General features: G+C 38.7%; 1 protein-coding gene across 5 annotated transcripts in view; it reads left to right on the forward strand.

Moving 5' to 3' along the window:
- The first annotated feature begins 5,859 nt into the window (after positions 1-5,859).
- CCNH (cyclin H) overlaps positions 5,860-21,150 on the forward strand; it is a 29,262-nt gene continuing 13,971 nt past the window's right edge. For 4 of the 5 annotated variants that reach the window (XR_013993672.1, XR_013993673.1, XM_081054086.1 and 1 more), the window contains exons 1-5: positions 5,860-6,154; positions 8,849-8,971; positions 11,288-11,361; positions 12,507-12,717; positions 16,052-16,215. Coding sequence is in view for 3 of the 5 variants with exons in the window: in XM_081054086.1 (XP_080910212.1) it covers positions 6,038-6,154; positions 8,849-8,971; positions 11,288-11,361; positions 12,507-12,717; positions 16,052-16,215 (689 nt within the window). In the remaining 2 variants the exon portion in view is untranslated. Of the gene's footprint in view, positions 6,155-8,250; positions 8,270-8,848; positions 8,972-11,287; positions 11,362-12,506; positions 12,718-16,051; positions 16,216-21,150 lie in introns of those variants that run through there. The other variant, XM_081054088.1, reaches the window with a different exon arrangement.

Here is a 21,150-nt window from a genome sequence, read left to right on the forward strand (position 1 = left end):
ACTGAAATAATAGTTCTCAAAATACGGTCCAAGCACTGTATCACCATTACCTGGGAACTAGTTAGAAATGCATTTTCTTGGGGCGTGGGGCTCTGGCAATCTTCATTTTCAAAAGCTCTCCAAGTGATACTTCAGTGGAAACCCACAGAAGTCAAGAGAACTCTTGTTAAGAATCCAGATTCCTGGGGCTCCACTCCAGGCCTATTCAATGCAAATCTCTGGTTTGAGCTTTAACAAGCTCACAGATGACTTCTGTGCTAATTCATATGTGAAAGTCACTACTTTAGAGTTGCAGCTTCTCTTTCATCCCATTACCCCGTCCAACCTATAGGACTTTGCCAAGTCTTATAAATTTTACATTTGCAAAAACTTTCAAACCTAATGCTAATCAGCAGTAAAACCTAAGGTTCCCAGTTCCAGCTCCAGAACTACACGTAAAAAACATATAATTGTATGACATATATTACAGGACATACTGTCTCTCTCTATTTGGGAGAATGGTGGGGAATTCACCTTTATAATCCTGAATTTGATGTAGTTACTCCGAAAAGAAGACATTTAGGCCTCACCGTGAGAACTGACCCCTTGTTCTATTTTAATTATTTTAATATGGACTTTATAAAGGCCTCATTATCAAAACCATCACAAATAATTTCCAAATTAAAGTAATGCAACTCTGATAATTTTATTCTCCCACTCAGAAATTTTTACTGTGTTCCGTAAAAATTACTCAGTTTGTTTCTTAAGACCCTGTGCTAATCTTCTTACTAGTTCCTATCTCAGTCAATTCACCTTATTCTCCAACCAAGCAAGCTATGCCCTTTTCTGGTCTCTAGATTTGTACCTTGTACTCTCTGCCCCTCTGTTTTGCCCAAGAAGTTCCCATTCACCTAAAGTGCCCCTTCTCTCAACCTCAATACAAATTCAAATTCGCATAAATGTTATATCCTTCAATTAGCCCATCCTGTGTCCATGAAGTAATAACTAATATTTATTGAACAATTAGTAGAAGACAGTCACTCTGCTATAGCTTCACATGTATTAATTAATTTAATCCTCTCAACCACTTTATGAGATAACTACAATTATCTCCTTCTCTGTTCAAAGGATAAAATTCAGAGTAAAATAGACTGAAATAACTTTCCCAAGAATTCTCAGTAGCCAGTAGTCAAGCTGGGATTCTGATTTCAGATTCTGAGCTCTGAAACACTAGATCTACTGAGTCATAAATGATATCTTTCCAGCCTGTTAAACTGCTATAAGACTGTGTTGGAAATGATTATGTGGTACATTATATAATAGACGTATTCACTCTTAATTAATTGGTATAAAAAAAGGAATAAGGTGAACAGATCACTCCCAATCATGGTTGTAACAGAACCAAGGTGCAGGTCAACTGTTTTTTGGATTACCTGTGATTTAAAAAAACAAAATAAAACAAAACAAACAGGAATTACTTTCATGTTGATTACCTACTCCTGTCTAGTAGAAAGAGACACTAAGCCTTTGGACTGAACCATCGCTGCTTGGGGCTCAATGAACTAGGCTCTGGGTCTTCCATGAAGTCAAACCACACAGGGGTCTTATCTACATTAGTGCCAGGTATCAGTATTCAGGGATATGAAATTTTATTACCCGGCTCCCTATTCAGCCCTAAGGTTACTGTCATTGAGAGAAAACTGTATTTGTGCATGTCATAATTATTCGACTATACTCAAAGGACCCTGAGGTAGGAACTATAAAATAGCCATTTTTATGTTCCCATCACCATCACCACCATCATCTAACAATTAGTACTAAGCCTTGAGCATAGTGGTGATTTAGTAAGATACGCTGAAACGGACACGGATTTATGGAATTCACTCCTCACTATGTTGTCAAGTCTATTTACACCTGAATTTTAAATAGTCCTAAAAACAAAAGAAAAAGTGTTTCAGTTTTGGGAGGTTACATTTAGATCAAGGATATTTTTTAAATGCTGTTTCTTTTTTTCTTTTCTTTTCCTTTAGTAGTACTCTGTTTTGGAGAAACTAGATATTTTCTCTTCTTAGTCCTAACTTGGCCACTGGGAAAAAACAAACAAACTAGAAAAGGATTTTAGAGACAAGTGTATATATCAAATAGAACTGCAAAGGTGTTGTTTTTACATATCATTGCAAAGCTATATTTAGAATGTCAGAAACCCATGTCAGTAGCTGAAGGGATACAGTTTCATGTCAGATTTTAAAGTAAGAAAGACATTGTGTTTTTGTGAGCATGGATGTGGCTTTATGCCCCTCCAACACACCATTCTATAGTCCTTGTACCCATGAAATCAGAAACTATGTGGATATGAGTATACTGATGTGTTTGGAAAATAAAGACTATAAATTAACCAGGCCACTTAAAATATTTTATTAGACTGCAAAACTACTTCACGTTGCACATATATTTATTGGTTACTCCCTCACCCTTCTTATTCTCTTTCTACCTTTACTCCTAAAATCAGGCAGTCTTATCTTTATTTTTCTAAAACATTAAGATCACTAGAGCAGAGCCTGAAGAAGGAATATTGTCCTAAAGGAAGAGAGAAATTTATGTTTTCTACACTGGAGTAAACTTTCATTTTTTAAATTAAATTTATTAGCGTGACATTGATTAGTAAAATATTTTAGGTTTCAAGTGCATTTCTATACTATATCATCCATATAGTGCATTGTGTGATCACCACCCAGAATCAGTTCTCCTTACATATGACCCTCTTTACTTCTTCTACCACCTCCCTCCCCCTTTGTCCTCCGGTAACCACTAAACTGTTGTCAGTGTCTAGGAGTTTTTGTTTCTTTGTTTGTTTGTCTTGTTAGTTTTTTGCTTTCAGTTTTATATATCACATATGAGTGAAGTCATATGGTTCTCGACTTTTTCTGTCTGAATTATTTCACTTAGCATGATAAATTCAAGAGAGAGGAATTCTTAATACTCTCATGGGAAGCTTTGCCATGGTATATGGATAAGTATAGTTCCTTTCTGGGGTGATCAACAGATGACCCCTGCTTTGCATTGCTTGATCTGATTGGCAACCTCTGGTTTTGACGTAATGTCTGTAATTAAAAATACTTAGTTTGTTATAAAAATACATACTGCAACATAATTTAACAACTGCGGTACAATAAAAGATTGTGTTTATTTAAAAGAAGGCACTGTAATCATGCCTGTTAGTTAACATTCACTTCTGGGTATTGCCCAACGAATTAGTACTATCTTTGTTTTCAAATTTTGAATGTTTCTACTGCTCTTCTAGGAAGTATAAATTCTGTCTGTTTTGTTTTTTGTTGTTTGAAACATCTCCATCTAGCAGCAGAGATTGTGATTTAACAGTCATGGGGGGGGGGGTCTGACGGGGAGTGGAGGAGAACTGGCCATGCATTGATAATTATTGAGATACATTTTTCTCTATTCTCTATATTTGAATTTTTTTATAAACAAATAAGAGTGGAGAGGAAACACTTGCTACTTTTTAGTTGCTACTTCTTAGGAACTAGAAATGGAAATAGGTAAAGGCACCATGTTCTAAGTCCAAGTTCTAAGTCTGCCTTCCGGTAGAAATAGTACAAGAAATGAACATGCTCAACAAGCTGAACAGGGGAATGTCATTCAGGCAGACCGACTAGTGCAGCATCCAGCCTGGCTCACCTTAATAAGAAGAAATCATATATGAGTCCTAATATTAGGGCATCAGCAACAACTTTATTTTGTCCATGGTTAATTTAGGTACAATTTCTTCTACATTCCAAAAGCATGGTCAAGGTTAATTTTCATAGACTAAAATTTTTTAAAGATTTGAAGAAAATAGTTACACCAGAAACACCAGGTTTTTCATATTTGTCTTCCTAAATGAATTATGACATTCAGCAGTTATACTCTCATCCCTGTGGTAATCATTTTCTGCCACCTCTCCCAAATGCCCATTTTTATTTCCCTCTACATGAAACTAAAGTGGTTGTCAAATGCTTCTCAGAAAAACAAAATAAAAAGAATTGACATGGTATATAGAATTGACAGGGGTCTAAGACTTTATTCATTTATCTAAATCACTTCCTTACCTGGCTACCTTTCATTTTCTCCTTTTAAATTATTCTTCGTTATACAATCATTTAGGGTGCTCACAATCCATTGGACTCATAACTTGCCATGTCCCTCCTTAACATTAAGTTGATGTAAGTGAAGCCATTTTAAAATAGAGCTAGTGTAGCCACTCCAAGGAACTGCCTTGCATGTGTTTTCCTCAAACATTTGGAATGGGAAAAATAATCCTTGGACTGGGCAAAGCCAACATTGTATTCCAAACAGTTTGTAAAGATAACAAGTAAGCAGACATTCTGACTACAAGGCCTGAAAATTAAGGGCAGTCTGTAGAATTAGCACAACCATGTATAGCTAAAAATTAGCTTACTAACATCTACAGAAATTCCTTTCTTCTATTCATGTAATTATTTCCCTTCCCTTTCTCATAAAACCCCTGCCTTCCCCCCCAAATCAGAACACTTTCTGAGTTTCTGCCTGAATCACTGCTTTCCTAATAGCTATTCTTTGATCTCAAATAAATGCTTGTTGCTTTTCACTTTGGCTTTTTATTTCCCAGGTTAACAACCTCATATTTTCTTCTTTCTCTTTTTCTCTTTTCTCTTAGCCAATTTAACTAGTCCAAATTACTGACCAAATTACTAGTCCAAATTACATGTTCAAGGAGTGCCTGGATCTCCAGAGTTATAAACTACAAATGATGTTAAGTTTGTGCAATTCAAATAACTCTGGCAAAGTCTACTGACCCTCAACTGTACTTGCCAAAATGAAACAAAAAAGAAGAAAAAGCTCTCCCTTTCTTAAGCCACTGAAAACATTTTCACAGAAAGCAGAGTTGGAGATATCCTATCACCTATTTTTAACTGTGTGGTCTTTTGAATATCTGAACTCTTTGTGTCTCATCATCATTGCCTGATTTTTTATTTGTTGGTGTTTAGAAAAATGATTTGCTGTAGGTAAATCTATCTAACCCAATGTATAATGCATAGGAGAACATGGTGTGCTTAAATGGGACAGATATCAAAACCAGTAAAGGCTTTTGGAATTCATGTACATTTTGTATCTCAAGTGCAATTTTGAAAGTATTAGTAACAAAAAAAAATTGTAAATCTTTTAAATATTAACAGATAGTTTATTGCAAGTTTCCCTTGGGGCAATAATGAAGATGAGGATTTCAAGAAAACCCTAAAACTACCATACATCATGGCCTCGGAGATGGAAATGGAGAAAAGGATTGGCAGAATCCAATCCAATCCAGCAGAAGAGGAAAGGAAAAGGCACAGAAAAAGATAGGGTCACATTATTGGCAGAGCAATAAAGAACAAGACACCTGCACCGCTTCTAGTTTCCCAACCACGTTCTGTCATCTCTGAGGCAGAGATTTCTGGTGGTGCTCCGGACACATTCTTTCTTGAAAAGAGCCAGGAATACTTCTGCCTTAGGGCCTTCACTGTTCTTTTGGCCCCAGCATCACTCCCACCTGACTGATACGCCTAATCCCTCAACTCTTTCAAGTCTGGATTCCATGTCACCTTCTTAGTGTAGCCTACTCTGAATATCCTATTTTTAAAAAGGTGACCCCCTCCTAAGTCCTTGCCCCCACTTCTGATGACCCCGTGTGAATTGTGTCAGCCTGCACGTAGCCTCCATTTACCTCCCTTTGGCCATCTCAGCCTGTCACTTCTCCTTTAAGCTTCGTAGGGAAGGGGTGGAGCGAGAGCCCGGGCTCGCCGAAGGGAGGAGCACCGCCGCACGCGCCCGCCACTTAAGGAGCCGGGCGGCTGGATCGGCGCGCGAGACGTCCTCCGCTCGGGCCGCGCGATCGCGGACCGAACCAGCACGTGACTGTGACGTCAGCGCACCCGCGCCTGACGGCCTGACGCCCTCGGCTGTCGTGGTTTGGTTGCTTTACACCACGGTGTGCGGGCGTTTGGGGTCTTCTCCAGATTTCCTGGGCCTGGTCTCGGACTTGAGGATGTACCACAACAGTAGCCAGAAGCGGCACTGGACTTTCGCCAGCGAGGAGCAGCTGGCACGATTGCGGGCTGACGCCAACCGCAAATTCAAATGCAAAGCGGTGGCGCACGGGAAGGTGAGGACACGGGTGGCCGCCCCGCCGCCCGGGCCTCCTAACTCTTGCACGACTGCGGGATCCAGTGCCCCCGCCCCCGGGGCCCTCCGGACCCCTCCGCCTCTCCTCCCTGCGGGGCGCACGTTCATTTGTTTCCTAAACAGGCGAACGCCTCGCCAGGTGCTGTGGGTGCAGAGGCGGACCACGCCATTTCCGTAGTTGAGTGGCAGGCAAGTAACCAGTAACATGGCGTAGGAGGCGAGGTAGGATGTCCGTGTAGTGCGGAACTGGAGCCATTCACTTGTCCAAAGGAGATGTCCGGGAGGGCTTTGCCCAGTGGCTGATGCGAAGCAAGTGGGGACAGAGCATTCCAGGAGGACGGGGCCACAGGGGCAAAGTGGGCGGGCTCGTGGAGTGGGTGGGAGCAGGGCACCTGTGCGAGACCGGCCGGGAACGGGAGGCGGGGCGCTTGTAAGCGCAAGTAAGGAATTTGAACTGGATGATGGAAGGGATGGGGAACCTTTGGAAGATTTTACATGGGAAACTAACTTTACAGATGCTGTTCTACAAAGAGCCCTCTGGCCTCCTGGTGGTGAACGGCTTGGATGGGGCAGGGTGGAGGCGGGGAGCCAGGAGACCGTTTGCACACGCCAGTTGGTTGAGGATGGTTTGCATTATGGCCTGCCCGCCGAGTTCTCCCTGTTACAGCTCCCAGCCACCTTTCCCTCACAAGCTCCAGCACCCATTCTAGTAACTACAGGCTTCCCTCCAGCGAGTATTCCATGTCTAAGATTGTGGGGACTGAGGTACTGTTAAGTCACAGCTATTTCGTATCACTTTAGTTTTGTGCTGCTTACAGTAGGACATACTGTGCTGCATGCCGGTATGCAGTGTAAGCATTCGGCAAGTGTTAGATCTTTTAATTTTCACAGCTACTGAGGTAAATACTGGTATTATCCTCACTTCCCAGCTGAAGAAATAGGTTCAGAGAGAAATAACTAATCAAGGCTACATTGCTAGTAAGCGGCAGAGACAGGATCTGAACCCCAGGAAGGAATCTAGTTCCAGCATTTCTGCTCTAAACCGCAAGGCCATGTTGTCTATAAAATTAGCACCTGTGTTAGTTTCCTAGGGCTGCCATAAAAATATTACCACCAACTGTTTTAACAAGAGAAATGTATTGTGTCACAGGTCTGGAGGCTAGTGAGATCAAGGTTGGCAGGTAGTTGCTCTCTGAAGCTTGTAGAGGTGGATCCTTCCTTTCCTCTTACAGCTTGTAGAGGTGGATCCTTCCTTTCCTCTTACAGCTTCTAGGAGCCCCAGGTGTTCCTTTAGTGTGGCAGCGTAACTCCAATCTCTACCTCCATCTTTACATAGTGTTTTTCCTGTGTTTCTGTATCTTCACATGTTCTTATAAGGATACTAGTCATATTGGATTAGGAACCAACTCTACTCTAGTGCATCTGCTTACATCTACAGAGGCAGTGTGGGGACAGAGTCCCAGAGAGCAGCTTCCAGGCTCACGGCCTCACATGGAAAGGTGCTGGCTCGGTTAGTAGGTGGCCGTCAGCTGTGACTAGTTGGCCATCGGCTGTTACCAGTTAGCCAATTAGCCACTGATATAACTGCCGGAGCTGCGTTGGCTCGTTGGTTGGCAGGCAGAAAAGTGGACAACGGCTTGTGGATTGTGTGCATCCTACTTCCTGTGTCTCTCCCGGCCGCCAGAGACTGGGGTGCAGGAAGACCCTTTGTTGGGGTACTGGCGAATGTTTGCTCCCTGTGTCTCCAACCCAACTGCCAGCGAGAATATAGTGGTATGACTCCCCCATCTATGGCTCCGTGGGTGTTCCTTTTTGGCCTCACCATATCCTGCGTTCTTATGCGGGGGAGCAAGAGCTGAGACCCCGCAGGACACCCCACGTGACAGACCTTATTTCCAAATAAGGTCACAATCGGAGGTACAGACATACCTCATTTTATTGAACTTGGCTTTATTGTGCCAAGTTCAATATTGTGCCACAGATGTGTTTGCTTTTTTATTTTTCTTCACAAATTGAAGGCAAACCCTCCACCAGCAAAATGATCACTATTTGCTTTATTGTGGAGGTCTGGTACTGAACCTACAATATTTCTGAGGTATGCCTGTATTGGGGGTTTAGGACACCAATATATCTTATTTTGGTAATTGTAATTAAACTAGTAACAGCACCTAATGGATAATTTTTGTAAAGTTGTATTTATTAACCATCTAGAGTGCATTCGGTAGAGAGTTTACAAAGGTGGATGAGAAGTAATGTTTTCAGGGTCAGAATTATCCTTGCAGTACGTGTTGATTTTTACCTCAACCTGTGTGACTTAATAACTGACTGAGAAAGAAATCTTGAAAACTTTCCAACTATGAACAGTGTATTTCTTCTTTTTGATTTCTAAATAATGACATCAAACCTGTAAGCATAGGCACACATTCCATCATGATTGCTTATACCTTAATGAAGCAAATATCCAATTGACATTCTGAGAAATTGTGAAATTATGGTATAATTTTAGGTTATTAAATTTTTTCCTAAAGCTATTTTGTGTAATAATGAGCAATTCTATAAAGTGGAAATGAGTTGTGCTATATTTCCCTTTGGCTGGAGATATTAATATAATCTGGACAGAAAAATAATTTAAGATTCAATTGACTGAACTTTTGGTGTAACTTTTACTCTAAAGGTTCTTCACAATGATCCAGTCTTTCTTGAGCCTCATGAAGAAATGACACTCTGCAAATACTATGAGAAAAGATTATTGGAATTTTGTTCAGTGTTTAAACCAGCAATGCCAAGGTCTGTTGTGGTAAGTTATGGTATTGATGGCGTATAATGTCCTTTAACTGACTTCTGAAATCTGACCTCTTCCAAGTTAGTAACTCAGTCCTCTGTCCACTTTATTAAAAAATGCATGTGGAGACAGAGTCCCAGAGAGCAGTTTCCAGGCTCTTGGCCTCACATGGAAAGGTGCTGACTCGGGTAGTAAGATGGCCATCAGCTGTAATCAGATGGCCATTCGCTGTGGCTGGGTGGCCATCAGCTGTTACCGGTTAGCCATTAGCCACTGATATAAGTGCCATGGCTGAGATAGCAAGCATGGATTGCAGTTAGCAAGGGGTTGGTTGGCGGAGAAGCAGACAGATAGCAGATTGCAGAGCGTGTGTCTCCTGATCTCTGTGTCTCCAACCCAGCAGCCAGCGAGACTATAGTGGTATGACTCCCCTATTCATGTCTCCATTGTTGTTCCTTTTTGGCCTCACCATATCCTGCGTTCTTGTGCAGGGAGCAGGACTAGAGACCCTGCATGACAATTCACCTTAGTTATATAAATATATAATTTATGTATTTAAGTTTTTGTCACAATACATATTTTTCAACAACTGCCTTAATTATGAATTCCTGTATAATATTTTACAGTGTTTCAAGTCTTATTTCATTATCAAAAGAATTTGACTATATCATCTAAATAGGTTATAACATCCTCATTTTATAGAGAAAGGAAAAATTAAATTACTTTTCTTCCAACTTCTCAACTAATGAGCAGAACTGGGACTGGAACATTGATTACTGCTTTTTTAACTCTGTCACACATGTTTGAAATAATGCGTTTATTAATCACTTGTAATCATATGCCCCAGCTGAAACTCATGCCATAAGGAATTTTTAAACCTGATTAGTATAAGCTGGCGGTTTTCTTTGGGTAAACAATTGTTTTGTAATTGATTCAGATATGTGGTTCTGAGGACCCCATCTGTGTGTGTGTGTGTGTGTGTGTATTGTGGTGGAGCAATGGTGAAAAGAAACAGGTAGTTAGAATTTTTTGGCTGTATGGATTTACATACACTATCCCTGTAATTGTTCCTATTGTGTGTATTGTTTATAAAGGTAAACTGAGATGAACAAGCTGAAAAGTGAAGAAAAAAGAGGGAGGGGTATAAAATATTTTCCTTACTATCTCACAGGTTTGTTGTTAAGATCAAATATGAAAGTCCCTCTTAGCTGAAAGTCAGTCTTAAGTTTTAAAATTATACAGAGTGAATAACTTAGAACACAGTAGGGAATAACCCTCTAGGAAATAATCTCCATTGTTATAGTCAAAAAAATTGAAGCTTATTGAAATATCAAGTCCAAAAGTATTCATAGTGTCTTCTTAGTTTACCAGACCTTCATCTGAGAGATCAACAATTCTGGAAGAATTCTAGATACACTTGATTATTTTCTATTTCTAGATGTAGTTCTGTTCTTGTATGATAAAAGAAGTATAACGTAAGGTAGTAGGCTTAAGTGATTTTTTTAGGTGAAACTGAATCCTTGAATGAACTTCTTTATGGAATTTGTTTTTATACAACATGCTTATTTATATATTGATGAAGAATTTTTCTGTTTCACATAAAATGACAAAATATTTAAAAGGAAATAATAATTTTTTTATATTATAAAATAGATAAATATTTATTTCATTGGTTCTAGCCAAATGACATAGTTAAAAGTACAGGCAGGTCTTAGTTGAATCTAGCCCTGTCCTTTATTAGATATGACTTTGAACAAGTCAGTTAACCTCATTAATATCAGTTTCCTTCTGTGTAAAGTAGAGCTAGCAATGCTTAATCGAGCTATGGTAAGGATTAAAATGATAGTTTAGTGCATGGCACAGAGCTTGGCACATGGGATGCAGTCAGTACGTGATCAGGCGCTGCTTCTATTGTTAGGTTTGGCAGTAGATTTAGAGAGAAGGCTGATGGCCCCACCTGTGGTGTACTCTCAATAGTTTTACCAGATTAATTGGTTAAGCTGTGAATATTGGTATTTTTCCTCCTTAAATTTTTCTAATTTGGGCCACTTTTTTACTCTGAATTCTAAAACACAACATTTTTTTAAATAAGCCAATATCCATAGGAAGGATAACCCAGGGTGAGTGGGGAAGGACAACAAAGGGTATTACGGCTGTGGTGTTTCTGTAGTAATTTATCACAATTTATTTTGATTAAAGAAGAATTAACAAGTTTTGGTATTTTGTATGGATAACTTTTTCAAAGAAACTTTTGATAACTAAGTCTATAACAATTTAATATGTAATATATTTGTGAATAGATTCTGATAATGTGTGTATTTTTAACCTTAGGGTACAGCTTGTATGTATTTCAAGCGTTTTTATCTTAACAACTCAGTTATGGAATATCACCCCCGGATAATAATGTAAGTATAAGTCTAATTTATAGATTTTCATTTAAGAAAACTTTTATACTATGTGTGTGTGTGTGTGTGTGTGTGTGTGAGAAAATGACTTCCTAGTAAAGGGCAATTTAGACTTGCATTCTATTCTGAACTTAAGATCCTTAATTATATTACTTATACATCTGTAACGCTTCTCTTCCTGTAGTACTGATGGCATCTGAACGTTAACTTGTCCAAATTCAAATTCAGTTTTTCTCAAGCTAGAGTCCCTACTACCACTTTGTTAGTGGCACCTTTCTTCCCCGTGCTCCAAGTGAGAATCATCAGTGGTAACTCTTCTCCATCTACATCCAGTCAGTTTACAAGTCCTATAGTGCCGTATTCATTGCAGTTGAACAAAGGTGTTGCGTTTCTGCTCTATGCTGAGCACTATGCTTACCATTAAAGATAGAATTGAAATTAGTATGAGACTCATCAAAGAGCTTACCGCCAATCATTGTCCCTGTTTGTTTTTTCTCCTTTTCATTCTCATTTCTACCAGTTTAGGTCAGTCCCTTGTTAACTTCCAGTCTTAATTTTTGTGGTAGTTTTATTACTTGTTTCTCACTCTGAAATTTGTGTAGTAGCCATGAGAGTTTGATAGGTTTATTACTGAGGTAATAATCCCCTGTTCAAATGCCCTTGGAGACTTTCACAGATGGGCTTTCCACAATGTTCCTTTAACCTACCTTTCATCCCATGCTCATATGGTACATGTGTGTGTACTATTGTATTTTTTCTCTCCCATCTATATTGCATTATACAAAGTACACTTATTTCTCAGTTGTTTTGTTCTTCCAGATAGTTAGGTTGAACTCTATGAAGCTACCATTAAGTCAATAATGGTTGAATGCTGTGGCAATATTGTATGGTTAAAACTAATAGATAAAAAGTTTGAACAGGAAACTGTGTCTGTCTTTATGACATCATAGTCACTTGTGAACATTAGGCAATTTTAGAATGTACTTTTAGAAATAAAATATTTACATATTTTTCAAAGTATATCTCTGTGTGTGTGTGTGAGTGTGTGTGTGAGAGAGAGAGAATGACTTCCTAGTAGGGTAATTTAGACTTGCATTCTCTTTTGAACTTAAGATCCCTCATATACTCCTTATATTTTTCTCTAGGCTCACTTGTGCATTTTTGGCCTGCAAAGTTGATGAATTCAATGTATCTAGTCCACAATTTGTTGGAAATTTACGCGAGAGTCCTCTTGGACAGGAGAAGGCACTTGAACAGATTTTGGAATATGAACTGCTGCTTATACAGCAACTTAATTTCCACCTTATTGTCCACAATCCTTATAGACCGTTTGAGGGCTTTCTCATTGATATAAAGGTAATCGTGTTGATGTAAAGTAACCTGGTAGAGTGTATTCCTTTGCTATTGCTCTGTAACCAAAAGAATCCAAAATTTTATTACTTGTAATTATCTCAATTGTTACAACAGAGGGCAGTAGCTCAAACTTCAGTGTGTGTCAGAATCACCTGGAGGGCTTATTAACTCATTGTTGGGCTGTAGTTTCAGAGCTTCTGATTTAGTAGATCAGCAAATACTGGTCAAGGGACCATCATGAGCATCACTCTGAGTTTAGAGTAATGCTTTTAAAGACTTAAGGTAACTCTTTAAAGTGTACTGTCATAGACCTGATTTAAGAACTATAAAGAATTCTTAATTTTAAATGAGAAGATTGCTAAGTGAATTCTATTTTTAGTGCAGTCTGCAGTGGAAGTGATATGTAGGCATAAGAAATATAAGTAAATAAACATTGACAAAAGCAACTTAAGTTACTTTGTTTTGGACCTGAAAGGATTTGGATAGTTGAGTAAAGTCAAACAGAAGTGAGAAACTGGTTCACTAATCTCAGTTGAAAGGTGAAATTTGGGTACCTTGTATATGCCAAATATTGTGCTTGATCATGAAGCCAGGAACAAGACAGGCACGGTCTCAACTTTTATACGCCTTACAATCTAATGGAAAAGACAATATATATTCAGTGTGCTCAGTGTTACAAAGGGGGAAATACAGGATACTTTAGAAGGAGATAATAGATTGAGAGGAAGGGAAGATAGTTCTGACAAAGTGTCATTTAAAGTGAAATTCATAACAAGAGTAGTAATTAGGTGGTGAAAGAGCATCTCAATCAGGGCTCTCTGGTTAAAGGCCCAGATTCAAGAACCATGATACACTAGACCTAAATACTTAGAGATAGAGGGGGAAGACTGCCTGCATGAAAGGCAGAATAGACTGGGGAGGTGATGTTAAGGATTTTCAACAGAGCGATGGGAAGCCAGTGAAAGGTTTCAGTCTGGAGAGTGGCAAATTAGGTTTACACCCTTAAAAAAAATCATGTTGGCAAGATCATTGCATCAGTTTCCATCCGATATTTATTGCACATCTGTATGTGTCATGATTCTGGAGAATGGATTAGAAGGAATGATGGGGTACCAGTTAATACGCTGTTAGTATGACTTGTGTAATGGCAGGGGTTACAGAGAGAGCTTCTTGGACTTCAGAGATCAGAGGCAGAATCAGAGCTTGAGGTTTAATTGCATATAGACGTGAAGACAGAGGAGGTTCCTGAGTACGTGGTGGTATACTCTCTGATGTGGGAAGTACTGGCACAGGATAGATTTGTTGATGCTGGCGAGGGAGTGGGTTGATGAATTTGGTTTGGAATATGATGGATTTCCATTGCCTGCAACTCATCCAGGTGGGTAGATGTTTGTGTCTGGAGGTCATAGAAGATGGCTAGGCTGGAGGTATAGATTTGGGCATCATTTCCCAAGGAAAATTTAAAGTGGATTGAACATGAGGTTCATTGAAGGATAGGTAGAGAAATATAAGAATCTCGTAAGAAGACTGAAGAAATCCAAAAAGGTAGAACTTTCTGGAGAAGCGAAGCGAAGTAGGATATTTTTAGAAGATGAGTATGGGCATCTCCCCAATCCTGCTCAATATTCAGACAGTAAACGTAGACAGATAACGTTTGCTGGTGTAGTGCCAGGAAGGTTCTTTGTGATCTTGGTGAAAATAGTTTCTGTGGAGTGTTGAGGAAGAAAGCAGGTTGAAGTCAGTTGGGTAATAAATACAAGGTGAGAAAAGAAGTATATATAACTTGGATTAGATGACTTCTCTTTGAAGTGGAAAAACAAGATGGGATGGTTTAGAAGATTGGGGGAACTGCTAGAAATAGAGGAAAAGGACTGTTTTTGTTGTATTGTGATTTGTGGAAGAAACTGTGGAGCTAGTAGTGAGAGAAAGCTTAAAGGGAAAAGTGGAAAATATGTAGCTCAAGTTTCTCTTTGGAGTAAGGTAGATAGGGCTGTCGTGGGTTTCAAAGCAAGTAGAAGGACTGATCTTAGAATAATAGCTCTTTTAATGCAGGGAAAGAGGAAGGCAGGGTGAGGATAGTGTTATGCCTGGGGATTTGGCGGTGGCAGGAAAGAGGGTGTCTTTCTTAAGAGCAGAGATCATTTTCTGAGAATGATGGAGTTTCTGAGAATTATTAATGACGCTGAGAGATGGAAAACGTTAACGTCGTCATTGAAACACAGGAGAACAGGTTTTCTATGGAACATTATCATAGTGAGGCAGTGATGAGAGCCCTGCTGAGATCAGTGAACCCAAATTTATAATAATGATAATACCGGACCTCTTGGTTGTATTGTTTTCTCTAGCAGACCCAGAAAGCTGGGTATGATTGCAAAGCAGGTTTGTTGAACTCACCTACTATTGAAGTTTTGCCAGAAATGTGTTGGCCTCATATTGGGGCAGGAAATTCAGGGGGAAAATGAGGACCAGAGGACACAAGTGAGTGGAAGCAAGTAGAGGGATCAGGGGCCAGGGTTCTAAGGTGGAAGTCAAAGAACACCTGTGAAGTCACTGAGCACATGTATTGGGATAAGGAGCACTGTGGTCAGTCAGAGTGGAATGTCTGAATTTGTCTTATCAGAGATGAGCATTTGGGGATAATGCCAAGACCTGGGTTTGACTATACAGTTGTATCTGATATTTTGTTTCAGAGTCTAGAAAAGGTTTCTTACTGCTTTGGAACCTGAATGTGGATATCTAATGTAAATTGGAGGATTTAGGGCTCGTCTTAAAGAATAGGAAGAATTATCGAGTAATACAGGAACCTCCATATTTCTTAGGCATATTCTAAAAATAATTGTGTACTCAAACCAAGATTCATTTCCATTTACCTCTTCCCAATAGTGAACTTTAAGTAGAAGGAATTTCAAATCAAAATGAGGTGGTGCTTTGGTTCCTAAATATGACCTTAGATCTGAATCACCTGGACTGCCTGGGAAGCGTTTACCTGGGAGGATGTATTTCTTAGGTCAACTTCAGACCCAGTAGAATCTCTTAAAAGCCTCAAGTGGAAAAAGACGAAGAGAGGGATTAACATAAATCAGAATAGCAAGTACATTCTGGAAACTTCAGTTATATTAAAACATATATTTCTTATTTAATGGCTGCACTTTCAGTACTCTCTAATGGTGAGTACAGCATATTCTTACATGGAAAGATTGTTATTGCCGGAGTATAGAAAAGGAGTTACTTTTATAAAAGCATCCTGTGTGAAGCGCTTTCTGGTTAACATACTTTTGAGCTGTTGTTACTCCATTAAACCCTTGGAAGTGATAACATTTGCAAACTTTATTTCTAGACCCGCTATCCCATGTTGGAGAATCCAGAGATTTTGAGGAAAACAGCTGATGACTTTCTTAACAGAATTGCATTGACGGACGCTTATCTTTTATACACACCTTCTCAAATCGCCCTGACTGCCATTTTATCTAGCGCATCCAGAACAGGAATTACTATGGAAAGGTATTACTTTGTGTTTTAACTTGGATCAGACTCAGTCACTCAGTTTATTCCTTTCTGGAGTCTGCATTTTTAAGTAAGGTTCACTTTCTGAATATAGTCCTTTATATCTCTTATGGCTGGAAGGGGTAGTGAGGGCAACTGAGGGGGAAAAAATGAAATCACCTTTTATAAAAATCTTTAAAAATTGACTATCTTTGCGCTAAGAGGATCCATTTATGACTAAAGTAGAAGTAAACAGGTGATTCTTGAAAGACTGAGATAGGTTATCAGCATATGGCAAATTTAAAAGTTTTATGAACTGGAAAGCAACATGATTGCACAAAATATGTCTGCCTTGTTCTGTCAGTGTTCTGCTATGGAGCATGTGTGGCATATGGAATTCAGTAAAGATTGGTTGAATGAATAATGCTTTAAGGAATGTCCAAACGCATTGCAATTGAGCTGTATATAGTAATAGCTAATACAAAATGCACACCAGGCTCTGTGATAAGCACTTTACATGAATTGAATTGAGTTGATTTTTATAGCAATATCTTGTGTACAGATTAAGTAAATATTATACCCATATGGTTATTATATTTATAACTAACTCAAGTACAGGCTAGCAGTAAATTAGACTTAAAATTTTTATATTTAATTTTTTTAAGACCTTTGAAGTTCTACTTGATTTCATTCCTAGATATAGTTGAGGAAGAAAGATCTATAAAACTTTCTAAACTTAAAACTATTCTACACGTTTGTAATCCCTCGTCTGTAATTTCAGAGTCAATTGATGTGGTGGCAGCAAAAATGAGCGGATTTGATTTAGTCTTTATTCAACTTAATGGGAATATGTTTCCTTGCAAAATATTACTCTTTACAGGATAGTGCCCCTTACATCACTGGAGTACATAGTTCACATTCATGGTATATACACCAGGTTACCTATCTAAGACATGAACCACTCTGAATTTCAAAACAAATCTAAGATAAACTATTGTGGGCTTGCATTGTGTTTAGTTTATTGTATGCCTCTTCTTTACAAATACAGCTCACCTACTGTATATAAATATATACATTTAACTGCAAAGTGATTTCTACGTCCATTTAATTACTAAGCAAGCTTTTATTGAGTGCCTTTTATGTATCGTGCACTGTACTACACGTTTGGAATATAATAATATGAATGAGCTATAAATCCTGCACTAGTTAAGAAAAATAGTGATGCAAATAATTGACCTCAAGATTAACAGAGTTTAGGTGTGGAGCTTCCATTCTCTAAAGGAAGAAAGCCTTTTTCCACAATTCAGATAAGCAAATGTTTGATTAATGTGTTTAAGCATTGTATTTTGTGCAAATTCTTCATTCGTGAGATTTTTCTTAGAGGATTTTTTTTGCAGCCAGAGAAGGATGAAACCTCCTAAGGTCCAAATTAGAGTTTATTTCATCTTAGAAGTTTAGTTATAATTCATGCTAAATTATTATGACAGGCAAAATTGAAATTGTAGTACCTTGACTCATTGCAAATTAAATAAGTTTTTTAGCATTCCCAGGGACTATAGACATTTGAACATTTTTTCCTTTGGGAAAATACTTTTGAATCATTTTTAACTTCTGATTTACTTTGTAAGCTTTTAGAGTACATGAATATTGCTTTAAAAATTTTTTTTAATATTTCACTTACAGTTGACATACATTGTATTAGTTTCAGGTGTACAATGTAGTGGTTAGCTAGACATTTATATAACTTCCTACTTTTGCCTTTTAAACTTTGTAGTAGCTTTTTAGTTGGTTGATCCACTGCTTTTATTATGTGTTTGTCAGTGAGAATTTTTCTTTGCTATCTTTTCTTATTCACATTCATTGTTTTTCCTTCTTCTTAAAGAAATCCCTCTAACATTCCTTGTAATATTGTAATATTGGTTTAGTGTTGAAGAACTCCTTTAGGTTTATCTTGTCTGGCAAACTCTTCATCCCCTCTTCGGTTCTGAATGATAGCCTTGTTGGATAGAGTAATGTTGGATATGAGCCCTTGCTAGTCATCACTGTGAGTATTTCGTGCCAATCCCTTCTGGCCTGCGAAGTTTCTGTTGAGAAGCTTGCTGACAGTCGATAGGGACCTCCTTTGTCTGTTTTTTTCTTGCTACCTTTAAGATTCTCTTTTTAACCTTAGGCATTTTAATTATGTTGTGTCTTTGTATAGACCTATTTGGGTTCATCTTGTTTGGTTTTCTGCACTTCCTGGACTTGTATGCCTCTTTCTTTCGCCAGGTTAGGGACGTTTTCATTATTTCTTCAAATAGATTTTCAACCCCTTGCTCTCTCTCCTCCTTCTGGTATCCCTGTGATGTGAGTGGTGCGCACTTGATGTTATCTCAGAGACCCCCTAATCCCCATTTTTTTGAAATTCTTTTTTCTTTTTGCTATTTAAATTGGTTGTATTCTGCTGCCTGTCTTCAGATCACTGATTTGATTCTTTGCTCCGTTTAATCTGCTGTTGATTCTACCTAATGTATTCTTTGGTTCAGTTAATTGTATTCATTTCTGACTGGTTCTTTTTTATGGTTTCTATGTCTTTGTGTAAGTTCTCACTGAGAACATCTATTCTTCCTTCCATAACTTCACTAAACATCCTTGTAACCAATGTTTGAACTCTGTGTCTGATAGATTGCTTGTTTCCATTTCATTTATTTCTTTTCCTGGAGTTTTGTCCTGTTCTTTCATTTGGGACATATTTGTTTGTCTCTTTATGGCTACCTCCCTGTGTGTGTTTCTATGTATTAGGTAGGGCTGCTATGTCTCCCGATCTTAGTAGAGTGTCCTTATCTAGTAGGTGTGCTGTGAGGCCCACTGATGGCAGTTTCCCTGGTCACTTGAGCTGGATGCTTCAGGGGTGTTCCTTGTGTGAGTTGTGTGTGCCCTCCTCTTGTAGTTGAGCCTTGATTACTGTTGGCATTTCAATGGGTGGGATTGACCCTAAGCTGACTGGTGGTAAGGAATGGTTGTGACTATGGTGGATGAAGCTATTGTTTGGAGGCTGACCCCACCAGGCAGGATTCACTTTAATGGGGCTCTGGTGTGTGTGAGTTCGCCTTTTTGGTCTGTCATTTGTGGAGCTGATTGGGTGGTCTGAAGCTGGCCACCAGTGTGTTGGTTCTGGGGCCCGTTGGGAAGGGCTCCAGTGTAGTCCAAAGTCAGCTACAGTGTGGGACGAGGCAGGCTGTTTGTGTCAAAAAGTTGCTGAAAGAGGTTCTGATTAGGTACCCAACTTGGGTGGGATCTCAGGGAATCATCAGATCAGGACAAATAGTGTTAAGCAGATTATTGAAGCATTCATATTTGGCTCCTGCCTATGCCTACAGGCCGGGTGATGGGAGGGCTCAACAAAGGAACAATGACACTTGCCAGCACTTTCCTCCTGGAGAAAGTTCCTCTGCCCCCTGCTCCTCCAGCCCTCACTCTAAAATTAGTCTATTCAGTTCCTCATCCTGTGTCCCTGGTGCTTTTCAAGCTGTTGTGTCTGTGCTGGATCTATGAGCGAGTGAGTTTGTGAGCAAGTGAGTGTGTGTGTGGTCCTTTTAAGACCTGCTCGCCTAGGTCTCTAACAATCTGTTGTCTTTCTTGGACCCAAACCATGGTGGTTTTCACAGCCAGATGTTATGGCACCTTCTTACTGCCACTGGTGCCCTGGCCTACGACCCCGCACTCCTCAGAGGGAACCTCCACACCTGAGATATCCTTCCTGATTCTTAATCACCACACCATTAGTATAGGATCAACCCATTCTGTGTCTCAGCCCTTCCTACCAGTCTTGGTGTGGCTTCCTTATATTCTTAGTTGTAGGAAATATGTTCAGCTGGTGTTCAGATCATTCTCAGTGGTAGTTGTTCTGTAATTTAGTTGTAATTTTGATGTGGTTGTGGGATGAGTTGAGTACAGTGTCTACCTACTCTGCCATCTTGACTGGAAGAGTAGGGTATTGCTTTTACATTTATCGCTGATTTCAAAAAGGGAAAGCCCTTGTGCTGTTGTTATATCGTGGATGAAACTTTATTATTCCTAGGATGTCCTGTTGTTAGTTCTGGCTTTTCTTCTTTTTCATTGGATTTAAGCTTTGTTTCTCATCTCCTAGTTTGACTTCTTAGATATTCTTGCTTGCCTATGGATTTTCATAAAAATCAAAATATTATAATTCCAAGTCAGGACTGAGATTAAGAGTTGCTAACTTAAAAAAGTTTCAGAGGTAAAGAATGTGGTCAGCTAACTCTTAGAAGTAAATACATTACCTTTATGCTTAAGAAGGAGTTTTAGGGAGAAAAGGGGAAAGAAAAAAAAAGTTTTTAATTACTGATAACCAGAAATGTATTATAAAGGGAGTTATTGATTTCCATATCTAAAATTAATTCCCAGAATAGGTGATGTAATTAATACCAAATTTAAGTTATCAGAATTTTGTAATTTTAAATAATCTGGATAGTTTAAGAGACATACAGCAAAACAATTTCTTAAAGCATTATCTATTTTTGTAACTTTATTTCACCCAAGAGAAAAATTATTTTTTTTTGCATTCATGTTTCAAAGATTACTTAAGATAATCTGTTTACTTGGGCTGTTATGAATTATAGGTCAAGTTCAGTTATATAAAACCTCAGAGTACATATTTAAATATAAAAATTTTACTTTCATACTACTGTCATTCGTCTGAGAAAAACAGATAATTGGGTATTATATCTATTTGTGAGAAAATATTAACACCTTTGATTTGGACCCGATGCAAGTAAGATGTAATAAATTTGTAAAACGGGGATGATATTCTTACTGATTTGAATAACTGTTAGTCCCAAGAAGAAGAGGTATAATTAACATGGAGGGGAGAAAAAATCCTTACTAGTACCAGGTTCCATCTCTGTTACTTCCTAGGTTTATGACTTTGAGCAAGATACAAGGTCATAACTT

This window comes from Rhinolophus hipposideros, assembly GCF_964194185.1.
Source record: "Rhinolophus hipposideros genome assembly, chromosome: 7".
Lineage (NCBI taxonomy): Eukaryota > Metazoa > Chordata > Mammalia > Chiroptera > Rhinolophidae > Rhinolophus > Rhinolophus hipposideros.